At 40.3% G+C, this 26,256-nt stretch overlaps 2 protein-coding genes across 2 annotated transcripts in view; both read left to right on the forward strand.

The window, feature by feature from the left end:
• rras2 (RAS related 2) overlaps positions 1–4,531 on the forward strand; it is a 30,281-nt gene extending 25,750 nt beyond the window's left edge. The window contains exons 5-6 of the mRNA XM_083995678.1: positions 1,258–1,376; positions 2,450–4,531. Coding sequence (XP_083851804.1) covers positions 1,258–1,376; positions 2,450–2,537 — 207 coding nt within the window. The 3' untranslated portion in view covers positions 2,538–4,531. The remainder of the gene's footprint in view (positions 1–1,257; positions 1,377–2,449) is intronic.
• A 4,007-nt stretch (positions 4,532–8,538) lies between these two features.
• tub (TUB bipartite transcription factor) overlaps positions 8,539–26,256 on the forward strand; it is a gene marked incomplete at both ends in the record, with an annotated part of 39,623 nt that continues 21,905 nt past the window's right edge. Inside the window, one exon of the mRNA XM_083993201.1 lies at positions 8,539–8,594. Within this exon, the coding sequence (XP_083849327.1) occupies positions 8,539–8,594 (56 nt within the window). The remainder of the gene's footprint in view (positions 8,595–26,256) is intronic.

Raw genomic sequence — 26,256 nt, forward strand, 5'->3', positions numbered from 1 at the left:
CCATATATATAGCGTTTGGTGCCTTTGGACCTAATTCCTTTTTGCATTATTCAGTCCCAGTTTATATGCACAGCTGTGTCACAGTCAGAGAGGGTGGAGGCAGATCTCAGCTGTTTCCCAGATGCATTCTACATGCTAATTTAAGTGTGCCGTAAGTTTGCACTTGAGAAATTACAAAATGAAATACAATTAAAAAAAATGTTACATGTGAAAGAAAACTACTTCATTTTTGATGCTGAGGGGAAAATACTGTCGCACACTGCACCATGTAATGAAAAAGAGGTCGCTTCACATCGGTCCGGGAGTAAAAAAGGGGGAGAGGGGGGGGTTGACATTGTGAATCCTGATTCGAGGACACTTTTTGAAGAAGTGGACATAAATTAAAATGAGAGAAGTAGCAGCGTTGGAGTATTTGAACATGAATGTAGATTTATAATACTGACGTGCGTGAATATATTCTGTAGCAGAGAAAAGGAGCTAAATTGGAAAGTCACAAAGTTCTTCTTTCAGTGTTATTAAGGGTCACTTTCACTTGGATGTGAAAGTCTGAACATGTGTGTAATGCTGTGCATACTGGATAAAACACAAGTCATATATGGTATGTAGGTTGAGGTTCACTCTGTTCTGCAGCAGCATCACAGGAAATACTGCAGCTCTGCACCTGCACAAATAATAATGATTTGATTCGGGTTAATTCAGCTCTGTGTCTGCTGGGATCATCAGCTAACAGTCAACATTTAACAGCGGTGTGGTTCAGTGGTACAATAAACGGAACTCTGATAATTGAACAGTGGATCAATACAATACAGAAATACTATCAAGTGAATAAACTATACACACTAAATTCAAATTTTTATTAGTGAGCTGAGATCAGAAAAGAGCCACAAATCCATCTGCTGCTCTCTTCTGTGAATATGACTTTTCCTTTATATGCTTATGAGCCCTAAATGAAAGGATTTACCATGTGTGCACTCAATTAGTCAAGGGAGCCCTTCAGCTCACAGCATAACGCTGTAGTCTGGATCCACTGTTTGTATGCAGGTATTACATTAAAGATGACTGTGTGCACAAATAGCGAATTCTGTCTCCCACACTTGACTGAACTGCGTCATCTCTGCCTGTCAGAGCACGATACCAGTGTTTCATAAACACATGGTTTGTTTTGAGGGATTGTGGAAAAGGTTCTTACATGTGCTAGATCTTAGCTGACATTCAGGTTTAAGCCTGTCATTATTTTCCTCTTCCTCTTTGCCTCAGGTAACCCAGGAGGAGGGCCAGCAGCTGGCCAGACAACTGAAGGTCACGTATATGGAGGCTTCAGCCAAAATCCGCATGAACGTAGACCAAGCTTTCCACGAGCTGGTTAGAGTAATCAGGTAGGTGGTTTGCAAAGGCGCCATTTACATGTCGTCCTCGTGTGGAGCTTTCACCGACTCGCATTTTGCATTTGTTGACAGCTACAACAGTGGCTGAAAAAGATGAATGTTCAAGCACTCCTATGATAACTATGATAAACGTGTGAACATGTGGCCTATGCTGTTGTAGCATCAATTATTCATGACTCCTGGTGCCCTGGTATTGCCTTGTGGGCCGAGAGTTTAAGTCGGGAATCATGAATCATAATGCTGCTGGTTCAGGTTCAGTGTATGGACCTCTGCCGCACGGCATTTTCCATTTCTGTTTCTCCTTTTGTTCCCATCTTTCCACTGCCAGCTAAACATTAAAGACATTAAATGCCTCCTAAAAATCATTTCAAGAATTAACGACCAAATAAGTACTTAACGTCCGTTTTTTTATTAAAGAGACCCCGAGGAGTTTGCTTTTGGTTATAAAAGACACTCATATTAATGTGGATGAATCTACGTTACCCACACTTGTTAATGGGTCCATTTTCGATAAATACATCGTTTTGTCTTTATAGTTATTTTGATATTATTATTTAGTTGGTCGCCCAGCATTTCCTAGTTTCGGTTTCCCAGACGCTAGGGTTAGGGTTCGCCATTAGGAACTACGATGGTATCTGATCGTCTTCGAACCTCCGACTTTCGCTCTTGATGAATGAAAACATTCTTGGCAAATGTTTTAATTTTCGTCCGTCTTGCGCTGGTCCAAGAATTTCACCGTGGGCGCGGAGGCTCATGGGAAATGTAGTGTGAGAACACTTCGCTTTCCAAAACTCCTCGTAGTCCCTTTAAGAATTTGATTTAACAAAGGGTCATTTGGCATCGTAAGCAAACAACCGTACAACTATCATTACATTTTGATTCAAATACATCTAAATCATGATTAGCACATGAGTCCATGTGTGACATCACTGTTGTCTACCTGCATCCTGCTTAAGGCAAACCAGGGAGAATAGCTCAGACAAAGCAATAATGAGGAAATTGAATATTGATTACAGGTGATTGCAGAATTACACTGTCTAATTTCGCTCTCTCCCTAATCCCAGGAAATTCCAAGAACAGGAATGTCCACCGTCGCCAGAACCTACAAGAAAAGAGAAAGACAAGAGCGGCTGCCATTGTGTGATCGTCTGAGTCGGCCTTATCACTGTAACTCATGCAGCTCTACCACCCCACCCACTCTGCCTGACATCACATCCAAAGTGGATGACTGACCGCTGCCTTCTCCACGTGCATGACTTCAGACAGCCTTTTCTGAGTTACCCTGACCAGGAACCGCTGTCCCCAAGGACATCACTATGGACAACTGACAATGCCAAATTTTAACACCACTCTACCTTCAGCCGTAATCTAATTCACACGAGAGAGTCCCAACACTAAACATTGCCTTCTAAATCAGCCTGACAAATTAATGTTTTGTACTCTGAAGGACTTCTCTTGCCTTGTAGTGACATTTGTACTTGCTACCGAGATTGAATGAAAATTATATATCCAGAATGTTAATGACTTTCTTTAGTTTCCAGTGTCTGATCAGAGCAGAGAGATTATCTTATGAAGCTTTGTGTATGTTGTGCCATATCCATCCTTACTCCCATGTGCTAATCTGCTACTGTACATAAGTGACATTTGTTGTGATTTTCAAAGTGTATTTCTAATGACCTATTAAATCACCACAGTACAGTGTGTGAGGTTGAGTTTGGTTTTACATATATGAAAGTGAATATATAAGTATGTATATAAATATAATACCTAGACAGCCCTTAAAGCTACAATGATAGATCTTTCTGGTATTCTGCAGTGGATTCTTTACTTTGTCTGTGGTCTCTGCTTGCATCTCAATTGCCAAACATGGAGTGTCTACTGTATCTGATTTTCTCTAAGTCTTATAGATTGAAGGGTTCTTATTCTATGCCATCTCTGCAGTGTACCGTAAGTAGCAAAACTGATCTGAATGTTTAATTTTTGTTTTAGTTTTTTCTTTCCTGGAAGGTGGCGGTTCAGTCAAAAAAATTGGATCATCAAGCATTGTTTCAGATTTCTAAGAAGCAGTAGTGACAAATTTATCGGTAGCACATTGTGTAGCTTTGAAAAGGAACTAACGTGAATCCAGATCGATCAAAACTCACTGAACACTGTACATGCTCGACATTAGACTCCTGACGAGTAACGTTAACAAATCCGTTTTGTTGCAAATCAAGAATTCAGAGCTCAGTTTAGTTCAGATCATTCCGATGTAATGCATCATTTCTGTCGAACATTTTTAGTCTACAATATAGATCACATTACTGTTATATCATTCCAGTAACACAGTGGCAATGTGTATGTTTTGTGTCCTTGAATTATTCTGTCACACAACTTTTTTTTTTACCCCGCCCACCCCACCCAATGATGTGCCAGTTGGAAAAACCAGGACAAGTGGAAGCACTGAGATGCACATTGTAAAGAAACAACCCATCTCCATTGGGACATGAACTCACCGGACCTGCCACCTGTGGAGCTATCATCGCCACAGACACAAAATACTGTTCTGCCTTCCCTCTCCACTATTGTACTTCTGTTCGGGCATACAAATGAAGTACTGCAGTTTGTTTTTCATATCATCATCTTGTAATATAAACAACAAGAAAATCAGATGATGGAAGTAATGGACTTGATTAAATGTTTCTACTCTACTTTTATACATTATTTTCTTATCAAACTAGTTGACAAGTATTTTTATATGTTTATAAGTGAATACATGTTCACAGCACGGCTGTGTATATATGTAAAGAGGAATATTTAATTCTCTTATTTTAAAACTGAAGATGACTGTTGGCCCAAAATTTACAAAATTGGAATTTTCACCCAAGAATGTTTTTTCTTATCGTGGCTGAGTAATGGAGTATTAATATTTATATTGGGGTGTTCACCACCGGCTCACAGCGTAAAATGCCAGGTCAGGTAGGAGACAGTTTGAGAAATGATTCTGGTCTTTACATAGGAGCTTTAAACCACACAAATGAATTATTATAATCACTGAGATTTGAAATACCCACGTCCCATCTCATTGCGAATCCTAGTGTACATCCAAATCATACTGTTTTTTTTCTTCCTTATCAGTGTCTTTTGCCCTGTGTCTAGCTTTTGGTGCTAAAATAAAATCTGTCATTGAGCCAGATGCGGTAGAGAATCTTTCTTTTTGGATTCAAAACGCAGCACAGATTTGAATTATCTGTACTCAGCTGTGTCACTGAGATTTAATGCTTTAGGCGCCCGGTGATGGACAGGATTCAAGAAAAACCATGCACCATAACATCATTATTCACAGTGCAGCTGCAATATGACCAATTGTAAAACAACAGCAAAAAGGAATTTCTGAAATGTTGGATTAGGCTACAGTCATTTTGGTTAGTTTAGACACACACTGAGGGACACTGGTTTGACTTGGACATAAACTGTATGTCCTTCAGGCAGAAGGTTTGTTTTCTTTGTTTGTTTTTTTGAGGACCGTATGCATTGAATTCCCAAAAGACTTTTGTCTGATTATTGAATTTAGCTTCCATAGGCTTACTGATGAGGAGAATGATATGATTTTAGGGCCTTTGTGAAAGCATATATTCCTCTTTTTATTGTGAACACACCCTGTTTCAGGCTCAAGCTTCCTGCCAGCAATCTTTTTTTGCACATTGTATTGTGAGCCAAAATAGATATCAGAATGTGCATTTGCAGTCTGAACATTGCAGATACTGATTAAGTAATCCCCCCCATTAGAGTTATAAACCTAAAACCCCCCCAAATAAGCATTTTAATGATGCATACAATGCATTACAACAGATCCATGTTGCTATGAGAGAGTAGATAAAGACATAAAAGGTAATCTTAAAGTCTTCAGTGGGTAAAATCTTACCATGTATCAGTGCACTTTTATTCCTTTGAGTGTGTTCACTTGTACTGTAAGTCACACCAATCACATTCACTCATTCCTGTTTTGATTATTTTGGTGATGGAGAGTGACGTCTATAGCATGCCTGTCTTTCATTTTCTTCATCAAACCATTGACAAAATCCTGTCTTATTATTCACCTTGCATTGGTGAATGTCTCAAACTCACTCTCACATCACAAGGGCCATCATCACTGTGACAGATGTATCCATTATCCCTCACAATATGTGCTATCTGGACAGCCATCCTACTTGTGAAAATAGGGCTTCTCTCCGTGTTCCTGACAGTGCAGTCCATTACATCTCCAGAGCTGTGGTATGCATTCAAACCATTGTGATTGATTTTGCTCTCAGGAAAGTCTTTTATATAGAGGACCATATGCACTTGCAAGGTTTTCCAGGCATTTCATTTAAATACATATTCAAGAGTCGCAGACACTGAATTTTGAAGTATGAACATCTGGGCTTGGTGGTAATTTGAAGAGATAGGAACCTGGTATACCATCTAGGTGCTGAGATTATATAGGCTAGTGAGAAGAACACTGTATATGAGATTTTAAATGCAACGAGCAGCACAACAACAACTATTTTTTTATGTGAAGACAAAACGGGGTAAATGATGTGCTGTAATCTGAGTTTGATTGAAAAGTTAAAATAATCTCCTTTGCTATCTAGCCTACTTTCATTCATTATGATTTAGGAAAATACATTAAAAGTCAATAAATAAGGCTTTCTAATCACAAAATAAAGTAAACAGAACTGATATGTTAGAAATAAGATAAACATGGAAGAAATAAGCCTATACATCACATAGTTAATTTAAAATAATGAAGTGGGTAAGGCCTCATAGTTGATCATATCTAGATGCTTACATTTGTATACATTTAGGTACAAAGAAAATTCATTTGTAGACATAACAAGCAGTTCACTCTACATTATCCCTTACTTTAGCAGTGCATGTTATTAGTGCACGACGACTCCCTCCAGGTAAACTGTAGGCCCCTCCCACTGAACTCTCTAGGACCGCCCACATTAGAGGCAGGACAGGTGTGGTATCCAATGGACGGGTGTATCTTTCCTTTAAGAAACAATGTTTTGTCAAAAAATAAAAGGCCTCACAAAAGGGGAAAAAATAAGAGAAAATCGCTCATTTTACATTGCCATTTCTGAGCCCGGTTCCAACAGATTAACTGAGTGACTGACTGAGTTTCTTTCCTGTTCCTGCTGTGGAGCTAACTTACACCTGGTCGAGGTTGACAGCGACGGAGATCCCGACAAGATGCTAACAACAAGCTCAAGTCTGATCCAAAAACTGGCTTTTAGGCTCCTCCATGTGTAAGTTCAAACCTGATAGTGCACGACTTGACTGTTTATATTAGTGACCACCCGTTTCCGCTTGCTAGCTAACTGTTAGCCTAGCTTCGGCTGATGTTGCTATGGCTACCAGCAGGCAGAACTCGGCAAAGCTAAAATCGGGCTAAAAGCTAAATGTGCTAACTTTTTTTTGTTTTGTTTTTACAGTATGTCGGCTCTCCTCATGTATACGGTAACTTTTTTATTTAGTTGTGTTTCTTGTGTGTTCAGTTGCCACTTTCACCGAGCTTCGTGACACCTTGTTGACTGAGGACAGTAGAGAGCGAGAGAGAGAGGGGGGGGGGTTTGTTTTGTTCAGAGAGTCCGGAGGTGTAGCATCATCTAGTGGCTGGGTCACATACAGTAGCCTAGATCTAGACCTGCATTAGTGACCTGGGTCTTGTTGGTTCATCATCTAGGTTTAGTAGCATATTAAAGGACAAATCCAGGCAAATTCTACCTGGGGCTATAGTTTACTAATATTTTAGGTCTAAAAGAATTAATCTGAAGATTTTCTTTTTGCTCCTGTTATGCAGTAGTTCTATCCGTCCCCACATCGCCACAGCTGTGTATAATGGGACGGACAGATCTCAGGTGTTAAACGTGTTCAGGCTGTTTCCATCCCACAAAACCTACTTTTTTTTTTTTTTCAGAGACAACGTCTGATGGCTATTCAAGCATACACTGAGAGGTTTGTTTACTTGAAGAAAGCAGACCTGTTTTTAAACGGAGTTGTAGCCTAATGTTAATACAAAGTGGCTTTTTGTTTGTGCATTTATATATTGAGATTGTGATGATGTTTTATGACTTATGGCTATTTAAAAATGCTTTGCAGATCATTGAAAATCATTCAAAAGAACAATTACATTTTAAGAAATGTGCAATAGGCTACATAAATCTAATGTTGACAAGAATAATTATTTAGTATGGGAAGGTTGAAACGACTGCGTGGTTTCAGTCTCCTTGATTTAGGCCTATTTTAGTTTTAGTTTTTTGGCTGAAATGACAGATATTAGATTGTGGGGGTGTAAATGTGGCAGCATTTTCGGCATCACCTATTTTTCCTCATGTCCTCCTTTCATCTTTCAGCCTGATGGTTTGTTTGTTCCCACGAAGTTGAGGCGGTGCAGACATTCAATTAAGTATCTAAGAGAAGCAGCAACCTTAACCTGCAAATCAATAAGCAGTGCGATTTTGCTCCTGCCTGTTTTCATTTGCATTAATTGCCATCCGTGGCAATTTTCTTTTTTTCTTGAGAGGCCAATAGCCTCGTAGGACCATTTGATTCAGCCTTTCAGTACATAAATAAAAGAACAGAGCAGTGTAGTGTAGTGGGCAACAGCATAGCTTCTATTTCACTTGTTGCATTGATCACAAGATGATTGAGCAGGTCGGTGTTTGCTACTGGCCAATAAGCAGTCATGAGGTGCCAATAATCAGAATAAACAAATCTCAGTTTCCTCCATTCATTCGGCTTTGTTAATTAGGCCGGAGTCTAAGGTTCGAGGCTATATCGACACACAGGACGCAGTCAGCAGGGACTTGCTCTGTAAAATTAATCAATGTTGTGGGTCAGCCTGAAAGAAAATAAATCAGCATCTGCGCGTGCACCGTGACAGCCGACAGCTCGCGCTCCCGTTCCTGGAGCGTTACATCCTATAGGAGAGCGTCTGGCTCCGCGCAGCCTCTCTGCTCATTCACACAACGGCGATTCCTTTAGTTCGTGTTTGCATTAGTGGAAGGAGAGGTGGGAGAGAGAGAGAGAAGCGTTTACACTCTGTGCTCTTTTCTTTTTTTCATTTTTCTTTTTCTTTTTTTGCCATCTCACCATCCAGTCCGGTCCATCCAGAATCGCCGGAGACATGGAGGGAGTCAGCAGCAACAGGAGCATGTCTTACAGTAGATGGAGTTATGACAGGTAAGCGAGCTTTCCACCCCCTTATAACGACAGGTGCACGTTTCAATCGCTAGGCTAAAGGTTGAGGTTATACATCTCGGTGGGGGGCTCCCCCTCCCCCCTGCGCCATTAGTTGACAGGTGCAACGGATTTGGAAATGAGAGATGCGATGTTAAGAAGCATCATCCTGTGTCCACGGTCAGATACACGGGATGTTCGCTTCACTAAGTGTATGTCCATGGTAGACAGCCCACCATCACCAAAACATTCCCACAGGGATGGAGTGTTACTCATGGTACTTACTTACTTTATGCTATGTTTAGTCTGTTTCTGCATTTTCATGATACTCAATAGGTCTATATCTATCTATCTATCTATCTATCTATCTATCTATCTATCTATCTATCTATCTATCTATCTATCTATCTATCTATCTATCTATCTATCTATCGATGACGTGACATTTTATACTTAAACTTCAATGTACTATATAGACATAATTGGCACAGTGAGATGAGAAGATCTGTATGAAGGTGTTGTAAGTGTTTCAGTCACAGAACAGGAGTCATTATAGGCAGGAAGTTAGCAGGCTGTGTCTGAGCAGAGATGACTGTGATGATCAAGAATACACCTTTTGCTACATATACAAACAGCCATGTAGGGTATGAACATGGAGAGTACGATAAATAAATAATATAATAATAATAATAATAATAATAAAGGCGCCCCGAGGAGCCTTGGGTGGTCCTTGACAATCCACCACACAATGCACTTCCTTGAAAGGAATTGAAATCATGAGCAAGTGGTGGATTGTTTCCCGGGGTGTGATGATTTATGATAAGTGTGCGTTTGAGAAGCGATTACAGCAAAATGTCTTTTGTGTGTGTGGACAATATGTGTTTGTGTCAGAGATGTCAGCAGAATGACAAGAGAATTAAGTGTGGATGAGCACGACTGGTGAAAATGGCTCCAACACAGAGGAAGCACACAGAATCATAAGCATTTAAATGCAGTACAGTATGTAGCAGTGCAAATATAAATATAATAGGAGGCTGCAGATACTGTAGCTGTATCACTGTTCACCAGAGGGGCAATCGAACGTCTTACCCTGACGATACTGTATATGTTGGCGTTGCTGAGACAGGTTGATTGGTATTCTGAATCTGTGCTCGGACATCCCAGGAGACAGCTGTCAGAGCCAGTAGTCTCTTTAGCCTTCTAAGATTTCTCACAGCGCTCTGAAGTAATGTTTACTATGTCCAACCAGTTATAAACTTGGAGAGGTGTCAGGGCCTGTGCAAGAGTATTATTTTCTTACCCAACAATGTCCTGTGTAATCTTGTCCTTCAGGAGGAAAATAAAATCACAGCTCTAGTGTTAGAGGTTTTCTTTGACAAGCGCAAGACATCAGCATCAGGGTTGAAATTGAGGTCATTTGTAGCCTATATAATTTTTATCTTATTGGAAGAAAACGCACTGAGAATGCAGATAGATTGTGTCGTGAGAAAAGAAGAAAAGCTCAGTAAACCTGACCACCACCTCTGTGAGATTTGTGCAGAGGTTGCAGGTTGTTGATTTCCAATCGTCTCCTTCGCCCTTTGACGGTCAATCTGTACGTGGGAACGCAAAAGAGACATTTTCACGTGCCTTTTTCTAATCAAAGGGTGGTGTTGATAATGAACAAATGACATATTTTCTGTATGCACTAGCATTGGACATGTCTGTTTTTCCTCTTACATGGCCCCAAAGCAGTATCCATGACAACAATTACCCCTCCCCATTATAGACTGTACTCACTGATGCTGCACTTACAGAGGTGCTTCATATTTTGCCTGATTAACCCTTCTGTAAGTGTGTGTGGGTAAGAGACTGTGCATGACTGACAGCTCTCACACTGCCTGGTAATTCGGTAGCACCTGTTAACACAGGAGAGGAGAGGTCCCAGTTTAATCTTTTTCACATTTGTTCATCAAGTTTGCATTGATCTGCCAACCTCAACCTGAGCAGAGTTCTCATTAGCCAGAGTAAGAGAGAACACGTGCATTGGTCTGCAGGGGTCTCAGCGACACTACAGCCTCCAATCTGTTGTTTACTGCGCAGTAATTATTTGGAAAATAATGGAATAGACAAAAAACAACCCTCGAATGTTATAAGTTCATACACCATACCCGGGAATGCAACTGCGCAGTCAGAGATAATAACAACTCCGTAATATTAATTGATGTCAGAAAGTCTACAATATTTTCAGTTTTAATGTTTTGTACTGAAAACACTTAATTGGTATTTTTCAGCTAGTATTTTCGCATTAGAAATGATCTTTGGTAAAAATCCAGTACATATTTCGATTGATTTTTGTATGATTGCTCATAACAAACAAATAAAGGAGAAGAAAGTTCTCTATAGCCAAAGGTTAAGTAAGTAGATTTCAGCCATGGCTAGCTAAATGTCCCATATCAGGTGTCTTACAGCAGACACGACAGGCTCCAGTCTGGTTGCCTGATAACTCAGCATAATGTGTAATGTGCCTAGTAGGGCAAGTTTATGAACCACGTTTTATTCAATCGTTTGGCCAACTCAGAGAATTAACATTAACTGGCAGCAGCTGATAAAGCCTGCCAGCCGCTCAGCCATAGATACTGACTGTCATTGCAGCTGGTAGTTAAAAAATGAGAAACTTTAAAGCTGTAAATCATCAAGACATTTTTTATGGAAGTAAAGTTCAACTGTGACTTTGATTTTCTCTCATTTAGCCTAATTCACAGTGTCAGATTAGTGTTGTTTTACATCAGCTCGACAACTTGTGAGTCATTTTTCTGATTGATTACTCAAGTCCCATTTCGCCAAAACAAAACCATTCATTACTAGATGGTAAAGTAGAAAAAAACGACTACAAATACTTCTATATGAAAGTTTTTTGTATTTTTTGATAAGGGGATGAGGGTGATTTGCAGATAAATGTAACACGACTAAGCATATTTATCTCAGTCTTGAGTATTGCCATATTATAATGTGTTTTTGCAGCCTATTCGTACTTGGACCTGCAGTCAGTGCGTACAATCACACTGTGTCCTGGCACCCACTCAGTAAACACTGTCTCCTAGAGATGGAGGGGCAAGGTGGGATGGCAAGATACAATTCAGAGCCTACGGTGCTTAGTACAGCATGTCCATGTTATCTTTCTATTATCAATCACAAAGGTTAGTTTTAAATTTCCTTGTGTACTTGATATTCTCCACATCAAACTACACAGGATAAATCGGGAAAAGAGAAAAAAGTGGAAGCAGTGTGATTTATATGTAAGAGTTTTCTGCTTAATTTATCATTCATCATTATGGGATCTGATGATGTGTTGAATGGAGACATGTCCCCCTGCTGAAAGCAATAACTGTGGGGGCTGTAAGAAGCGATAATTAACTAACCATTCATTAATTAAAAGATCTCTATTTGACTGCCATTGAAATCAGAGGTGCAAAATGAAATGAAAGTAAACTCCATCATGACTCACTATCTTTTTTCCTCTCTTCTATCGTCAAAGGATTTACTTGATAATAGTTGGATTTTGGCAATAAATATGCACAATTTTTTAATGTTTTGTAAATATTTTCTTCATGGAGCAGCGATGAATGGGGGGAGCAAATGTCCTCACTAGTTTTAGTTTTGCACTGAAGCTCATGACTAGTGCTAATACCAGTCTGGCAAGTGATTTATCCCACAGACAGCTGACTGACAGATGACACAGTGGCTTATTTTATTGGTATAATATAAGGCAACGTCTTTTGGCAAAGTATCTGTGTCATTCTTCTTTGTGCACTAAACCAACATCTTTGACTCATGCTGAGCTTTGCACTGGTCTGATGCTTTAACGAAAATTGAAAAGGACAATAGATGCTCAGAGCTTTTGGAAGACCATGAGGCTAGACAGGTGTTATTATCCTGCACTTATGTTCATTTTCTTGACTGTTCTGCTCCTCACCAGATCTTGTGCTTTTGCAATCTGCAACACAACAGGGATTATACCTGCTCCATTGTTTTAGAATTGATGGATGGAGATCTTCATGGAAAATCGTGAGGATGCACATTGCTGATTGTGTGAATGTGGTCACAGTCTGTGTTTGCTGTTGGGAGGCTTTGTGTTATTTGCTCAGTGGCCATATTGTCAAGCCTGAAATATTGTCCTTGAATTTCATCTATATACTCGTTTGGCGTACGTGCAGGAGACTGGAAAGACTTCAGTTATCTCTTGACAATAATAGCTATAGCAAGAAGTTTATTATGCTTGCGAGGTCATTTCATAGGAGACAGTTGTGCTCTATGTTTCTGAATAACTTCTATATGTGAAAGACAGATCAGATCTGATAGGACCACTGAGGTGTGCTCATGTCTGTTGAGGCTGTGAGGCAGGTGTGAACTGGTCACATGTGCAGGAGCTGTTGACAGCACTAACACCACATCTTTGTGTGTAACCTGCTCAGAAGCATGTTGTCATTAATTTGTAGTCCGTGCAGAATAATAGGCTACATATTGTAATTTAACAATTGACCCCTGTCCCATCATGTACACGTTTGCAGACCCTCCTCCACTGGCTCCTAGCTTACTACCAAGTCGTACACTAAGTGCTGCTGCGAGCTCCTGAAGTGGGAATCTATTGTGCTTTGGGAGCTGTCGTGGGTGGCTTTAAAAAATGAGTCACACGGGAGAGTCATGTTTGTGTCGTAGAAATTGCAGACAACCAAACAAAAGGTTTGGGATTGATTCACCGGCCTCCATCCAATATTCTTCCATTATAGAAGAAACAAAATTTTAGTGATCAAAAAATAAAAAACAGAGGCAGGGTCAGAGACAGAGCAGAGTAAAAAAAAAAAACGTAGTTGTCATGGCAGTCTGATCAGAGTTTGTACAGTTGTTTTGCTCTGAAATGAAGCATTAGATAAACAACAGATTAGTGGAACAACAACCACTGTATAGCCCCTGGTGATATTCCTCCCTGCCTGGGCAGAAGTTGCATTTAATGTGTTTGAACAACAGAGGCGGTGTAGTTTAAAATCATGACTAAGATTCCTCCTCCCTGTCAATCAGCCTCATTGTATTGTATAAAGTGAAGTGCACTCAGAGCATACAGCAGGAATTTCATATTGAAAGTACAGACCTTCACATTTCTATAGATTTTAATATACGGTGTTAACATGAGCAGCCTTGGTATGGGCATGGTGCAGCTTAGATCCCGCATAAAAAATCTAGCCCAACACAAAGTCTGATTAACTGTACGTATGGAATTAAAGGTTTCTGCTATAATTAAAGTTTTATTCATTCTCGTCTAAATGACAGAAATCTGTTCAGAGGAGAGCTTAATGAGCGCAACATGGTGGAGACAGGCCATGTACACAGTGTTGTGTTTTCTAACAGTGCGACTTTGTTGTAAACGTTTTGATCACAGTGGGTTATTGTTATTGTAAGATAACACTGTTCATACGTATAACATTTCTGATTAACTAACAGCTCACTCCCCAATTCATACTTGACCTCAAGACTGACCCCGGCCCGTGGGTCAGACTGGGTCAGTCTGGTCTTGAGCAGAGAATCTAAACTCTATGTGACAGTGCAGGAGAGCAGCTGAAGTGACAGATGTTTTCCTTTTAAGTGTCAGAGTTTCCTCTTCCTTTGTCCTGGGTATTCTGCTCCAGATGTGCTATAGCATCTTTATGGCAGAACCATACTGCAGATGTGTTGTTGTTATGATACGCTCATGTTTTTGCCGTTGAACTGGATGAAATAATCCAGATTCCTGCCTCTGTATTTTTCTGTCAATGGCTCCTGTCATGTCTTATTCATCAGACTGCCTGACGCTCCAGCTCAACTAGCCCTCTGCTGCACTGCTGTTATTATGCAGTTCATAGCTTAGTCACTGTCCACCTGTTTCTGTAGTAACCACAGATAGAGAAACCAGGGTAACAAACAAAGCTTTCAGACACTTGTCTATGCTGCTACACCTACTATTCTTGCTTGCTATGCTAGTAGCAGTAGAAAACATCTTTGTGATGTTTAACCTGAGTGATTAACACTGCCCTCCATCAGGGTATTATGAAAAGGTAAAGAACCAGTCTGGTTGATTTGAACCAGTCAGAGGATCCCTGGTTAAGAAATGGACGTTGTTACGGATTGGCATTTCATATCTAATGTGGGTTTGGTTTACACAAACATTTAAATGCAGACGACAATGGACAATCAGCTACAGTCCAAGACAGAGCCTCTTGGATGTCCTCCACAGACACTTAATGATTTTTTTTTCATTCTTCGGTCTGAAGTGTTTGAAAAGATGATCTGTGAAGTGTGAGAGTGGGCTGAAGATGCTGCTGCAAAGCGTGGAGGTGTTTGTGTAGGACACGTTTCCAAGAGCTCATGAATTTCTGAGTGATGTAAATCTAATGTGAAACAATGATAGTGCCTTATTCTCAGTTACAAAAACATTGCGTTGGTTCCCAGCTTGTTAGGCTGTCACTAGGCAGCCTTGAATTTTTAATTCATTTTTGCTCTGAGCTCAAGATTTTTTGAAAGAGAACAGAAACAGCTACACACAATAATCTCAGTCTCATGCACAAAATGAAATCAAACATCATTAATCATAACATAACAAATACCAGCCAGAGTCAGTGAAAGTTCTTCATTTTCAAATCTGCACTGGCTCAGGTAAGAAGAAAATAGTTTTTGTTCATATCATCAAATGCCATCACTAGTAATCTCTTTGACAGTTTGGCTTTTCTAAACAAAGCAAGTCCCCTATTTTTAGACGTAGTAGGTAAAGGCAGTTTCATCAAAGGAATAACTTCGTCTGGGTTCATAAATCATAATCATTGTGTGAGTGGCATGATGGTGTTTGTAGTCTCCTCACTTTGATGCCTTTGCTGTTTTATTAAAACAGGAGAGGTTGTTGGTTCTCATTCACATCAAAGTGGATTTGTGTCGAATTACCCTTTTAGCAGCAGGTGTGCCTTTGGAGCAGGAGTCTGGGGCGGCATGACAACCCAGCTGTGCCCTTGGCTCGTATAGCTGACTCCTGGAAGAAAAAGAAAACATGAAGAAGAGATGGCAAATACAGCAGAATGGTATCTATTTATATGAGTGAGCAGTACCTTAAATAAATGAGAGCACTTTACTGTTCTTATGCATTAACTAAGTTGAACAAAGCTTAGTGCCACTTACATGCAGTATGTGAATACTCATGCATATTTGCACATATCTGACCAGGAGCATAGAATAACGCACCTATTATATTAGTATATAGACAAATGCAAAGAAATTAGCAAATGATTGTCTAATGTAAAACAAGTTGCTTGTAATGATGCACCCATACAAAATGATGAACTCTGCAGTTTTCCTCACACTGTACTGAGTGATTTCTGACATTGTTTTGTGTTAGCAGCTTTGCAGCTTTGCAGCTTTGACTGACACTCTATCACTGCTCTGTTTATAGCTGCAGTTCTTCTCAATGAAAACACTCCCATCAACTCTGTAATACCTGTCCAGCACCAAAAGACAGAAAGGCAAAGTGGGTTAACTTAACTTCATCATTATTAATCAAAAAAAAATTCTCTGAAGTCTGTGCATAATAATTTTTTACATTTTATGACTTAATTGGATGCTGCCTCTCTTTGTATGGCCACTTCACTTACTGCACTCAAGGAACATTACAGTGGGTGGACTACATTTTTAATTTATACAGTGAATAAGCAAATACCGAAACGCGAGCCAACTGTGGACGACTGAGGACAAATCACACTGAACCCGGTGAACCCCACCACCCCGGAGAAGATGAGAAAACCAATTACGTTTTGAGACCCTTCTCCTTTCCTCATTTAATTCCACGTGGACTTGATTCGCTCCTGTTGTGTTCGAAGCCGTTCTTAATCACCTCATTTGTATTTTCTTGACCCTATGGAGTCAGCAAAGCAAATTACTCCTTCAGCATGCATCACCCATAGATGACAATGATTAATATTCTACAAAACCATATGTTATAGACAGGCAACAGATGCTAATATTACCTCTTGGAAGCACAAAGCCTTTGATTGTCAGGAGAAATCTTCAAAATCTTGACTGAAAAGTGAAGGTGCTTTGCAGGACGTGAAGGAGATTTTTTAGTGGCCTGGGTAAAAATGCTGTTAATCTTTTTTTACTGTGGATTTGACCCTTTTTCAATTCACATGTTTCATATTTTTTATTTCATTCTAATGGATTTTGTGCACATTGACCCATAAATATAAAGTCTGTCTCTTCTGTCCCTCTATTACTATTCTTTTATTCATCTCCATCCTCTCCGCCATAGCACTCTGCCGCTGATGGATGTGTGTGGGATATGCCTCTGGAGCTGGTTGCTATGGTGAAACACCATGGCATAAAATTGAGAAGTGGCATTAAGTTTTTGAGAAATAAGAGAGGGTGTGTGCGTGTGTGTGTGTGTGAATTTGCATGTGAGTGCGTGTGTACATGTAATTATGCGTCTCCCATCCATGAGCAGACTGTAAGTGTGAACATGATGCAGTCTTATCTCCCTCTGTCGCGTCATTACATTATTCTCATCTTGCTGGATCTTCAAGATGGTACTGCATGATTTTAATATTCCAGTATAAACTGGATAGATAAGACATTATGCAATAAAATCAATATAACTCAATATAGACAGAATATACAAATTTCAAAATAATCCGATGTATTTCAAACGTATTTGCAATGTTATTATGAAATCTTTTTTCATCCTCTTTTTTACAAGAATACGAGATTACAATAATAGCTGTATTACATTTAGGTACATTTTTGAAGGGTTAGGATTGACCATTGCCTTACACTAGACTAGTGTAGTGATCAGCATGTTGCATGACTTTCTCCAGCCTGTTTTTCTTAATGATTTATAATGTCGTAGTTAATTATTTAAAATTGAAAACTGTCTCTGACTCTCCACACATGATGGGAAATAATTGATTTTGAATATATGTTGACACAGATTCATATTGGATCACTGGACACTGTCTTCCAAAGCAAACAACAAACACAGTATGTTTGTCAAGAACTTACTATTTTGTAAAACTGGTAACATGTAGTAATATTGCTAATTATGATTTGTATAATTTGCCATTTTCACTAACCCTGAGTAGCTAACCCTAATTTGAAAGGTGCCATGACTCACAGTGGGCTGCTTCTCAGTTATAATGCTGCTGAGCTGGAGGGAGCATAAATCATATTGCTGTGTGATTAATGGATAGTTGGAGGATTACTTTGATCTGTTGAACAGGCGAGCAGCTGCCCTTCTTAAATACTTAAACTGGTGCTCAGCAGCCACTGGGACATTGTGACGAACAGTTTGGCTTTCAGCCCGATAGCTGTTGTACAGTTATTGTATTCATTTGTATTCACCCATAGTCCCTGCTGAGTTCAGTGGGTTTTATCAGGATGTCAGGAATTGTTTGCCTGTCAAGATCTTCTGAAGACTGATATGAGACTGATCTACTGCCTGTCTTTCTTAGGAGACAAAAACAAACAACGTTTCTTCTTCCCTCCCTGACAAACAAATAACGTCGATACTAAAAAAAAAAAAGTCTTCTTACCCGGCAGCAGTAACAAATATGTAAAACATGCTGAGTGTGATGTTCAGAGCCGCAGGGCGGAGTGTGTCACTTGTTTTACTTTCGTTTGCCTCCCAACAGTTTGTTGACTTTGACTTTGCCTGAACATTTGATCAGTTTCTCACAGGATAAACTGAAAGCCCGAGTCATATATCAGAGAGCAGATTGCTCTGAAATCCCTCTGTAAATCAGATGTTTGTCAGTCACAGAAAAACAGAAACACCAAAGCCCAGCAATACTCTGTGTATCCTGATATTTAGTTCAGCAAAACTGCTTCTTATGACTGTTATGTAGATTTTAGCTGTATTTTGTGTGTTTGTGCTGGAAACTGCAGAGTGAAGATCCAATAATGGTTAAAGAGGCAGATAGAAATGCATGATGGTGAAAAGCCTTTTTAAAGTAGTTTAAAATCCTCAAGGCAAGGTGTGATTTTCTTTTTATTGTCTTTCATTTTTCATGCATTATGTTATCACTGACTCAGCACTCTAAATGCATTTACTACAAATTTACGACAAAGATCCTTAATCTGGTTAAAGTAAATCATTCAAAACAGCCAAGGTGTAAAACTATGCGGTTTAAAACTACATAAACATCAGTTTAGAGCCTTGGACAGGCAATCACAGCACTGACCTAGGCACATGACATCATATACAGGCATCCAAATGGGACAATACCTTACTGAAATCATATATTTCTCCACAGGTACACAACAAAAAGAAATTATAACATAGGTTTTGACTTTTTTATTGGGGAAAAGATGCTAAGATAACTTTAAAACGCTCAATCCAAATGCTCAATCATGTAATTTCCATAAAAGTTGTGTGCTGTCACTGTCAGCTCGGGTAGAACATGCATGTTTGCAGTTCACTGTGAATTCCCCTCCCTCACTCAGCAAGTGACAATCAGGAAATGCAAAGGCTGACAGCACCTCCATGTGTTCATGCATTATCACTACACAATTCTGCCATTGTCCAACGAGTCCCCCTGCTGGTCAAGACAGATCAACACAGCCAGCATTTGCTGCAGCAACACGGTGATGTTACCAGCAGCACACTGCAGCCACCGCCAGATGTGAATTCATCCCGGCAACCGGCAGCTGTCGTTGTTGAAAAGCGATGTTGAATGCACGTCTGTTGAATGCGAGTGTGGGTCTTTTCTTGAAGCACATATCACCGGTGTGGTAAATGTGGTACCCGTGAGCTTTTTAAATGATAATTAGTTTCCACTGTTGCCATGGCGACGGGGGCGAATCCAGCAGAGACGCATGTGTCAGAGGGAGACAGCGTGACATACGCAGAAAGACAGCAGCCACTGCCTCCGCGCAAAGATGCTGAGTTAGGGTGCAAGTGTTGCACTCATTCACTGCATCGCCCCCCCCCCCCCCCCCCCCCCCTCCAAAAAAAAACAAAAAACAGCCACCCTCACTGCTTATGTCTATAGAATTGAAAACAGTCATTAGCACTGCTCCCTCATCCATGAAATTATCCGAGAGTCAGAACGTCATGGTCAGCTTCATTTTTCATGGGGAGGTTTCTCACTCGAGCAATGACTTAATAGTGAACGAGCTGGCTGAATGCTGATGTGCTGTGAGCGGAGGAGTGAGGCCCAGAGGAGGATAAAAACAAAAACAAAACAGTGTCATTTCAGGCTAGAGTCCATTCTCTTTTTTTATTTTCAGTGTCCTATGCTTCACTGTTTCCTTTTTTTTTCTCTCTACTGTAATTTGCTCATCTGCTTCAAAGCATATAATTACTGGGAGGTTTCCGAACGAGAGACGATGACTGTGAGTGTGTGTGGCACTGCAAAAAAAAAAAAAAAAAAAAAAAATTTGAGAGTTAAAGATAAAACAAAAAAGAAGAAGAGAGATAACTACAAGCAGGCACAGCTTAGAAACAGTGAGTCACTTGCTCATAATCCTCTAAAGATAGACACAGGACTCGCACATTGTACAGCATCTGACAAGACGACACTCTTATTTAACATCTCTGCCTCTCTCCTGTCTCTGTCAGCAGGGTGTGAGGTATGTGTGCGTCAGTCTGTGTGGGATGTAGCTGCTATCCCTTATCCAAACCAAAGACAGGTCACTAACCTCTGAAAGGACAAAAAATTATGCTTTGGTGTTTTAGTTTTTAATGGTCTATTAATGCCCACGCTAGAGGAGGAAAAATTGTGACTGTGACAGTTTTGTAAGATGTTTTAAATATACATATACTTTTGTATGTTTGACAAACCGAGGACTGTAAATTGTTACTCTGGGAATAACATAGAAAATGATGGACACATTGAATATGTGAAAATCATTCATCTTTGTTAGCCGTAGAAAAACCTCAGTCCAACCTGTTGTGAACTGTCAGTGTTGTAGAGGAAGGAAAAGCTTGAATGAATCATTTTAATGAATATGTGTAGAACACTGTGTACATAAAATAATAGTAGAAACAATGTAGATTTAGTAATGGCAAAAATAAACCGGTTTAGCGAAACTAAACATTTCTAAGTTCAAGAGCAGGAAACATAATTACAACAGCTGGAAAAAGGTGGTTAATGCACCTTTTAACTGCCAAAGAAATCAAGTCTTACAATTTTAACAGCTGGAAAATTACATAATACATAATTCTGGCTATGAATCTAAACACATCTGTATATAGGCTACGGAGGGAAAACATGCTGGATGACTCATCAGTCCATATTGGGTTTTCATTATACTAAGCTGTGCATCTTTGTCTGTTGCCCTTGGCTACAAGTGGTTTCCAAAAGGAAAACCCTGTCATAAACGCCAATTTAGCAAAGCTGAAGGCTCGTCACAGTGAGGTATTGATTCAAATCTCTGGATGTTGCTGTTGCTGGCGGTGTTTATGTCATGCTCGGCGAATGTCTTATTAAACGCGTGTCTATTTCTGTCGGTGAGCTTCAGGTTGCAAACCCAATTTTCCTGTTGTCGGAGTAGTGATTGGCATTTGCTGTCACAGCAGGACTCAATAATATTGATAAAATCATCCCGCTGTGATTGATTTGTATGCTGTTTTATTTATTTATTTATAGAACAGATAGTAACAGGATTTGCCCCACACCTGGTAAGTCAATGTTCAAACAATAATTATATATCTTTGAAGCTGTTTGAGAATGGATATCTTAGTTCCGTTTATGTTTGGATTAGATGTAAATGACTTGATATCTTCCAACAGACTGTCACAATTATTACATAATCGCCGCCCTGATTGCAATTATTTGAGCTGACTGCAGTCATTTTGCATAATTGTTACATTACATCCATTCATCTGTATAAAAACAGCTGGATGAAACCAACAGAAATGTCATCTTTCCATCACTATTTCCACATCATTTTCCACTGTTTGAAGTTTTAATGGTCCTCTTTTAATGACATCATCACGTGGCGCCCTCTTTTTCTTCTTCTGCTATGGTTTGATGAGGCTGAGAGGAGCCACTAACAGTTTATTGCGCGAACCGCATTTCGATAAGCATCTAGTCTAATTCTAAAGACAAACAGAAGTGTAATTTTTATTTTGTTCCAATGTTTAAAATGGGGGGAAACCGTGACATTGAGCGTTCATTTTCTAGATTGCAGCGCTCGCCCCTCCCGTCGGCAAGGTGACGGTGGCCTCCGAGGACAAAAAAACTTGTCTTCCACGACTGGGAGTATTTCAGGAGCATCAGCCGATGAGGGGAAGATCAAAACCATATTACGATATGTCTGCTGTTTCCTCCTCCTTCTTCTTTCCTTCCGCCTTCTTCATTGGGTTATTTATGTACACGAAACTTGCGAAACTGGCTGGCTGGGTTTTCCGTTCGGGCTGCTTTACAAACATAGCGGCGCAAGATGGCGACAGCCTCTAAAACAAGACCCTTATTATTTTAGCGATTAAACACTTATACAAATATATTCACACTGTAGGTAGTATATTCAGATTTTACCAATAAACCTTACCAAATATTACACACTGGACCTTTAATGCCAATAAATGACTTCTTTTTCTTCATAAGGTGTATGTGTATTAGAAAACTATGTTTAGGCTTATGCTATAATACAGGCATAATTATCAGAAATGACCATTTTTATTTGTATGGCAAAATGTTCTGATTGTGACAGCCCTACTGTTTTCTTATGACCACGTGGTAACACAGGCAGCAGTAGCGTACTGTACTGTACATACGCAGCTGAAGTTGTGCTATGGAAAGCAGGATGCAGAGGAACTTTGGTGTGTGGAAGCAGTCCATCTGGTTGCCACACTGGGACACTGGGACACTGTTTCATCCAGTGTGACATTTTCTAATCCAAATCATGTTTTATGCATGCCCTCTGTTGGGCACAGAGAGACAAGATACAGGGATTTATGTTGATACAAGGAGTGTGTATGTGTGTAGCTGTGTGTGTGTGTGTGTGTGTCAGTCACCCACCTGCTGATTCTTTAGCATAGTTTCACGCTGTGCTCGTAGTCTCCAAAGACATGAACAACGTGCATGTGGTGTTTAAATAATGTTGACGTGACGCTGCTGCAAAAGAGGTGGCCGCTTGAAAACGTAGCTGAATCACAAATTTAAATTCTCCGCAATTTGTCGTTTGCCAGCGAAGATCACGTTGCCCACATTAAGGGTGTGGGGGCGGGTGGGTGGGGAATCAATAGAAGGCACACATTAGATTCAACCAATACTGGACACAAGCCAATGTGCTCATTCACTTTTCATTCTTTTCATGCATAAGCGCACACACAGTCTCTCACTCTTGCCTCTGAAGCTGAGAGATTTACTTTTCGCTCACACTTCACAAACACACACATAGTCTCTCTGTTTCTCTATCTCTCTCCCTCTAAGATTTACAACTCCCCTTAAAATAAAGATACCACTGTTTAATCACAAACCCTCACAGCAGCCTTCGAAGAGTGGCTTTTTTTTTTTTTTTGGTTGCCGGCCGCCACGTTCCATCGCTCACAAATGGATCTCTGTGAATATCTGTCTGAAGACAAGCTGTCAAGGTCCTCATCAATAAATGCTGATATCATCCAGTGAACTGTGGCTGAACGTCAGCCTGCTGCTGATTCACCGCGGGCCTCAGCGGGCTGTTGTCTGACTAAACGTGGGATTCTCTTTCATGTGTGTCATGAGCTCTCTTTCGCTTGTGTTTTACAGGTCAATTCACTGCGGTTTTATTATAAAATTATGAAGCGGTGCACTGGCACGGCACTCCAGAATGAATTGAGCAGTCAAATGTTATCTGATTATGACTGAGATTTCTCAAGTAGCCTGTCAGAAGTAGTTTGAATATGGAATGTAATCACAGTTTTTGAAAAGGCTGGAGAGCATTTCCAGCAGCTCCCGTCTTCTGTTAAATTTGTGTTTTTCTGCCCACTTCCCTGACTGATAAGAAGAAACAATGATTTGCTGCTTTCAAGTGCATGTTTTGGTTGTTTATTAGATTCTTTTCCTCAGTTTTATGCACTTCTAAAAAACGATGTTTGTAGTGTTGTTTTCCTGTGTTTGTAAGTGCAGTAGTTGCATGTTACTCTCACTTGCAGAAGACAGGCTTTGAAGTAACTTAGAAATCTCGACAGTTGAGAAGATCTAAGCTCCCAAGACCTTTTATTTGCTCCCAAAGTCAAATTGCACTGACTCACAAGTTGCAGTATCTGATATCTGTTGTCGCCCATCCATTCACTCATCTGTTTTGTGCATGCATCATTAAATAGGTGAGTGTTATTAAACACCATCCATCTTAATCCTGACGCAGACAGGGCTCTCCTGGCTTTCACCAACTTATTGCTGACAGGATCCCTTGGCTCGCCTCCAGTCTCTCTGAAGTGCAGCACACTCCCGTGTGTGAAGTGGCGTAGTGTGGATCAAGTCAGTGACTCACTCCTTAGCTGCTTCCTAATTGCTTTTTTCGAAGTCTGCATTTCAAGGCTGAACACGTCACAAGAGTTCCCATTTCAAGGTTTTTGCCTGAATCTGCAGGATTGTTATTATTTATGGTGCAGTGTTCAGGCCCATGAAGGCGGGTATTGTCCTGTGATCATTGTGCATGTATCAAGTTTTGATCATAAGCGGTAAAAGCAAAAAAGGAATAATAATTTTTTTTAAAAAGGCAGGAGAATGACTCATACAGACTTCACCTCTGCTCTGTGTTAGCTCTTGTGTGTGCAGATTTTTAGGAGCATTTCGAACTTTTCAGGATAAATATAGCTGCTCATGCACTATTAATAATTCCGACGTCTATGAAGTAGAGGGTGCAAATTGCAATGATGAACAACCTTATTTTTAATGTATTTTTAGAGGAAGACAAACTTTTCCGCAATCCACGCCACGGCTGGCATTGATAGTTGATGTGAATCCAACCGATCAGAAGTGGAGGAGCCAAAGCACAGACACTCAGTGTAGGAAAAATCGTATCGAGTGCCAAAGAACCAGTAACACCTGTTAAGTCGGACAGAAAAACACAAACAAGCTTTGCTGTTGTATGTTGAAAAGTGGCTGGCTTAGAGTTTGGAGGCGAGTGCTGTGAGATGAAATGAGCTTTGGTTGATTTTGTGTGATTAAAATGAGCAAAGAGGAAATGTACTGTACAGATATCCACCACACAGACTGATACAGGGGTGAATGTCACTCATCAGTGGGCACACTTCCTGACACGGCTGATCAGGCTGCTTTATTATTAAGGCCCTGTGCTCTGCAGCTGCGTTTCAGCCAGTCCTAAACCAAGACAGGCAGACACAAGCCAGAGATCCATTTTCACATCAGTGTGTGCCTTCTGTGCCAGAACCATTATTATAATTACTGATACTGCTGGCCTCCTGTTACCAACAATAAAATGCCTCTGGGAAAACTCTGTAAATTCAGGAGTGGAAAAATTGAATTTGTCAAGAAGATCTTATCATTTGCTGTTTAATGTTGTAATGGCTACAAAGCCACAGGGGGGAAAAAAAAACGGGAGAAGGAAAACACTCTGTTTGCTGTGTCGCAGGGAGAATACACTTCTGTCTTAATGAAATTATATGAAAGTCATCTCGCTTCTCGCTTCTAACTCTCTCATGTCCATAGCCAAACTTCAAAGTCCTCCCTTCAGCATCAAATATTAAGCAGGGTGCTGTGCTTACACCTGTTCCTCTGCCGAGTGGCTTGTTCCATTTACCTCCGCTTTCATCTCAGCAGCTGATGAGGGACACCCAGTGATTTAGCAGCTACACGTATTGACAGTCGTCCACATTTATCTTACAACCTATACTCGCTAACTTCCATTTGTCACAGTCGTACTCGATGAGCCTCTGCCTAGAGTTATCTCATCTTCGTATGGCAGTCAGAGGGGATAGGGAATCAGTGCCTTGCTCAAGGGCACAGGCAGAGCTGATGATTGTTGACACGGGGGGGCTTTAGTTGGACACGATGTCTCCCTTATTACCACGCCATCCTGCTTACCAAATTGCAGCGAGGAAGATTGACGATGCAGTTTATTTTTCTCGACGCGGCTTCTCTTGCTTTGGCTACTCGTCACAATGAGAGCTGCATTATGGGATAAATGAAGAGACTCAATAACAAACCAGCCTCTTGGGTGTTCTACAAAAAAAACTACAGGCTCTCTTTGGTCCTTCTGAATTTTTCCAGGGGAAGACCAGGATTTTTTTGTGTGTGTAGTGGATGAATTACAGTTCAGAGCAGAAGAAACGGCAGGAGAGGCGTGTAGGAGGGACATCTGACTTTACTGCCCACTTCAGTAAAATACAAACTGTTGTCAACATGTTTCTCAGCAATTAAACAGTCAGATTCGACTCTTTTCTAGAGAACAGACTCGCAAAAACGCCTTGATAAAATCAGCCGCCACTACAGCACCAAAATGTAAAAATGGTTCATCATTGTATTTTCGTTGACACATCCCCGGGCCGTGTGCGACAGGCTGGGTGAAGCTCTGTACCAGGGATCGATCTGTTTGGAATTTCATGAAAGCCGATTTATTTTACTGTCGTCCGTCCAGTTAACACTCTCTGTCTGTTTGAGTGAAAACAAAGCACCTTTGTGGCCTGACATTTTTGAAAGGCCATACCGTTAGAGATTTCAATCGATGTTTC

This window comes from Trachurus trachurus, assembly GCF_905171665.1.
Source record: "Trachurus trachurus genome assembly, chromosome: 3".
Classification (NCBI taxonomy): Eukaryota; Metazoa; Chordata; class Actinopteri; order Carangiformes; family Carangidae; genus Trachurus; species Trachurus trachurus.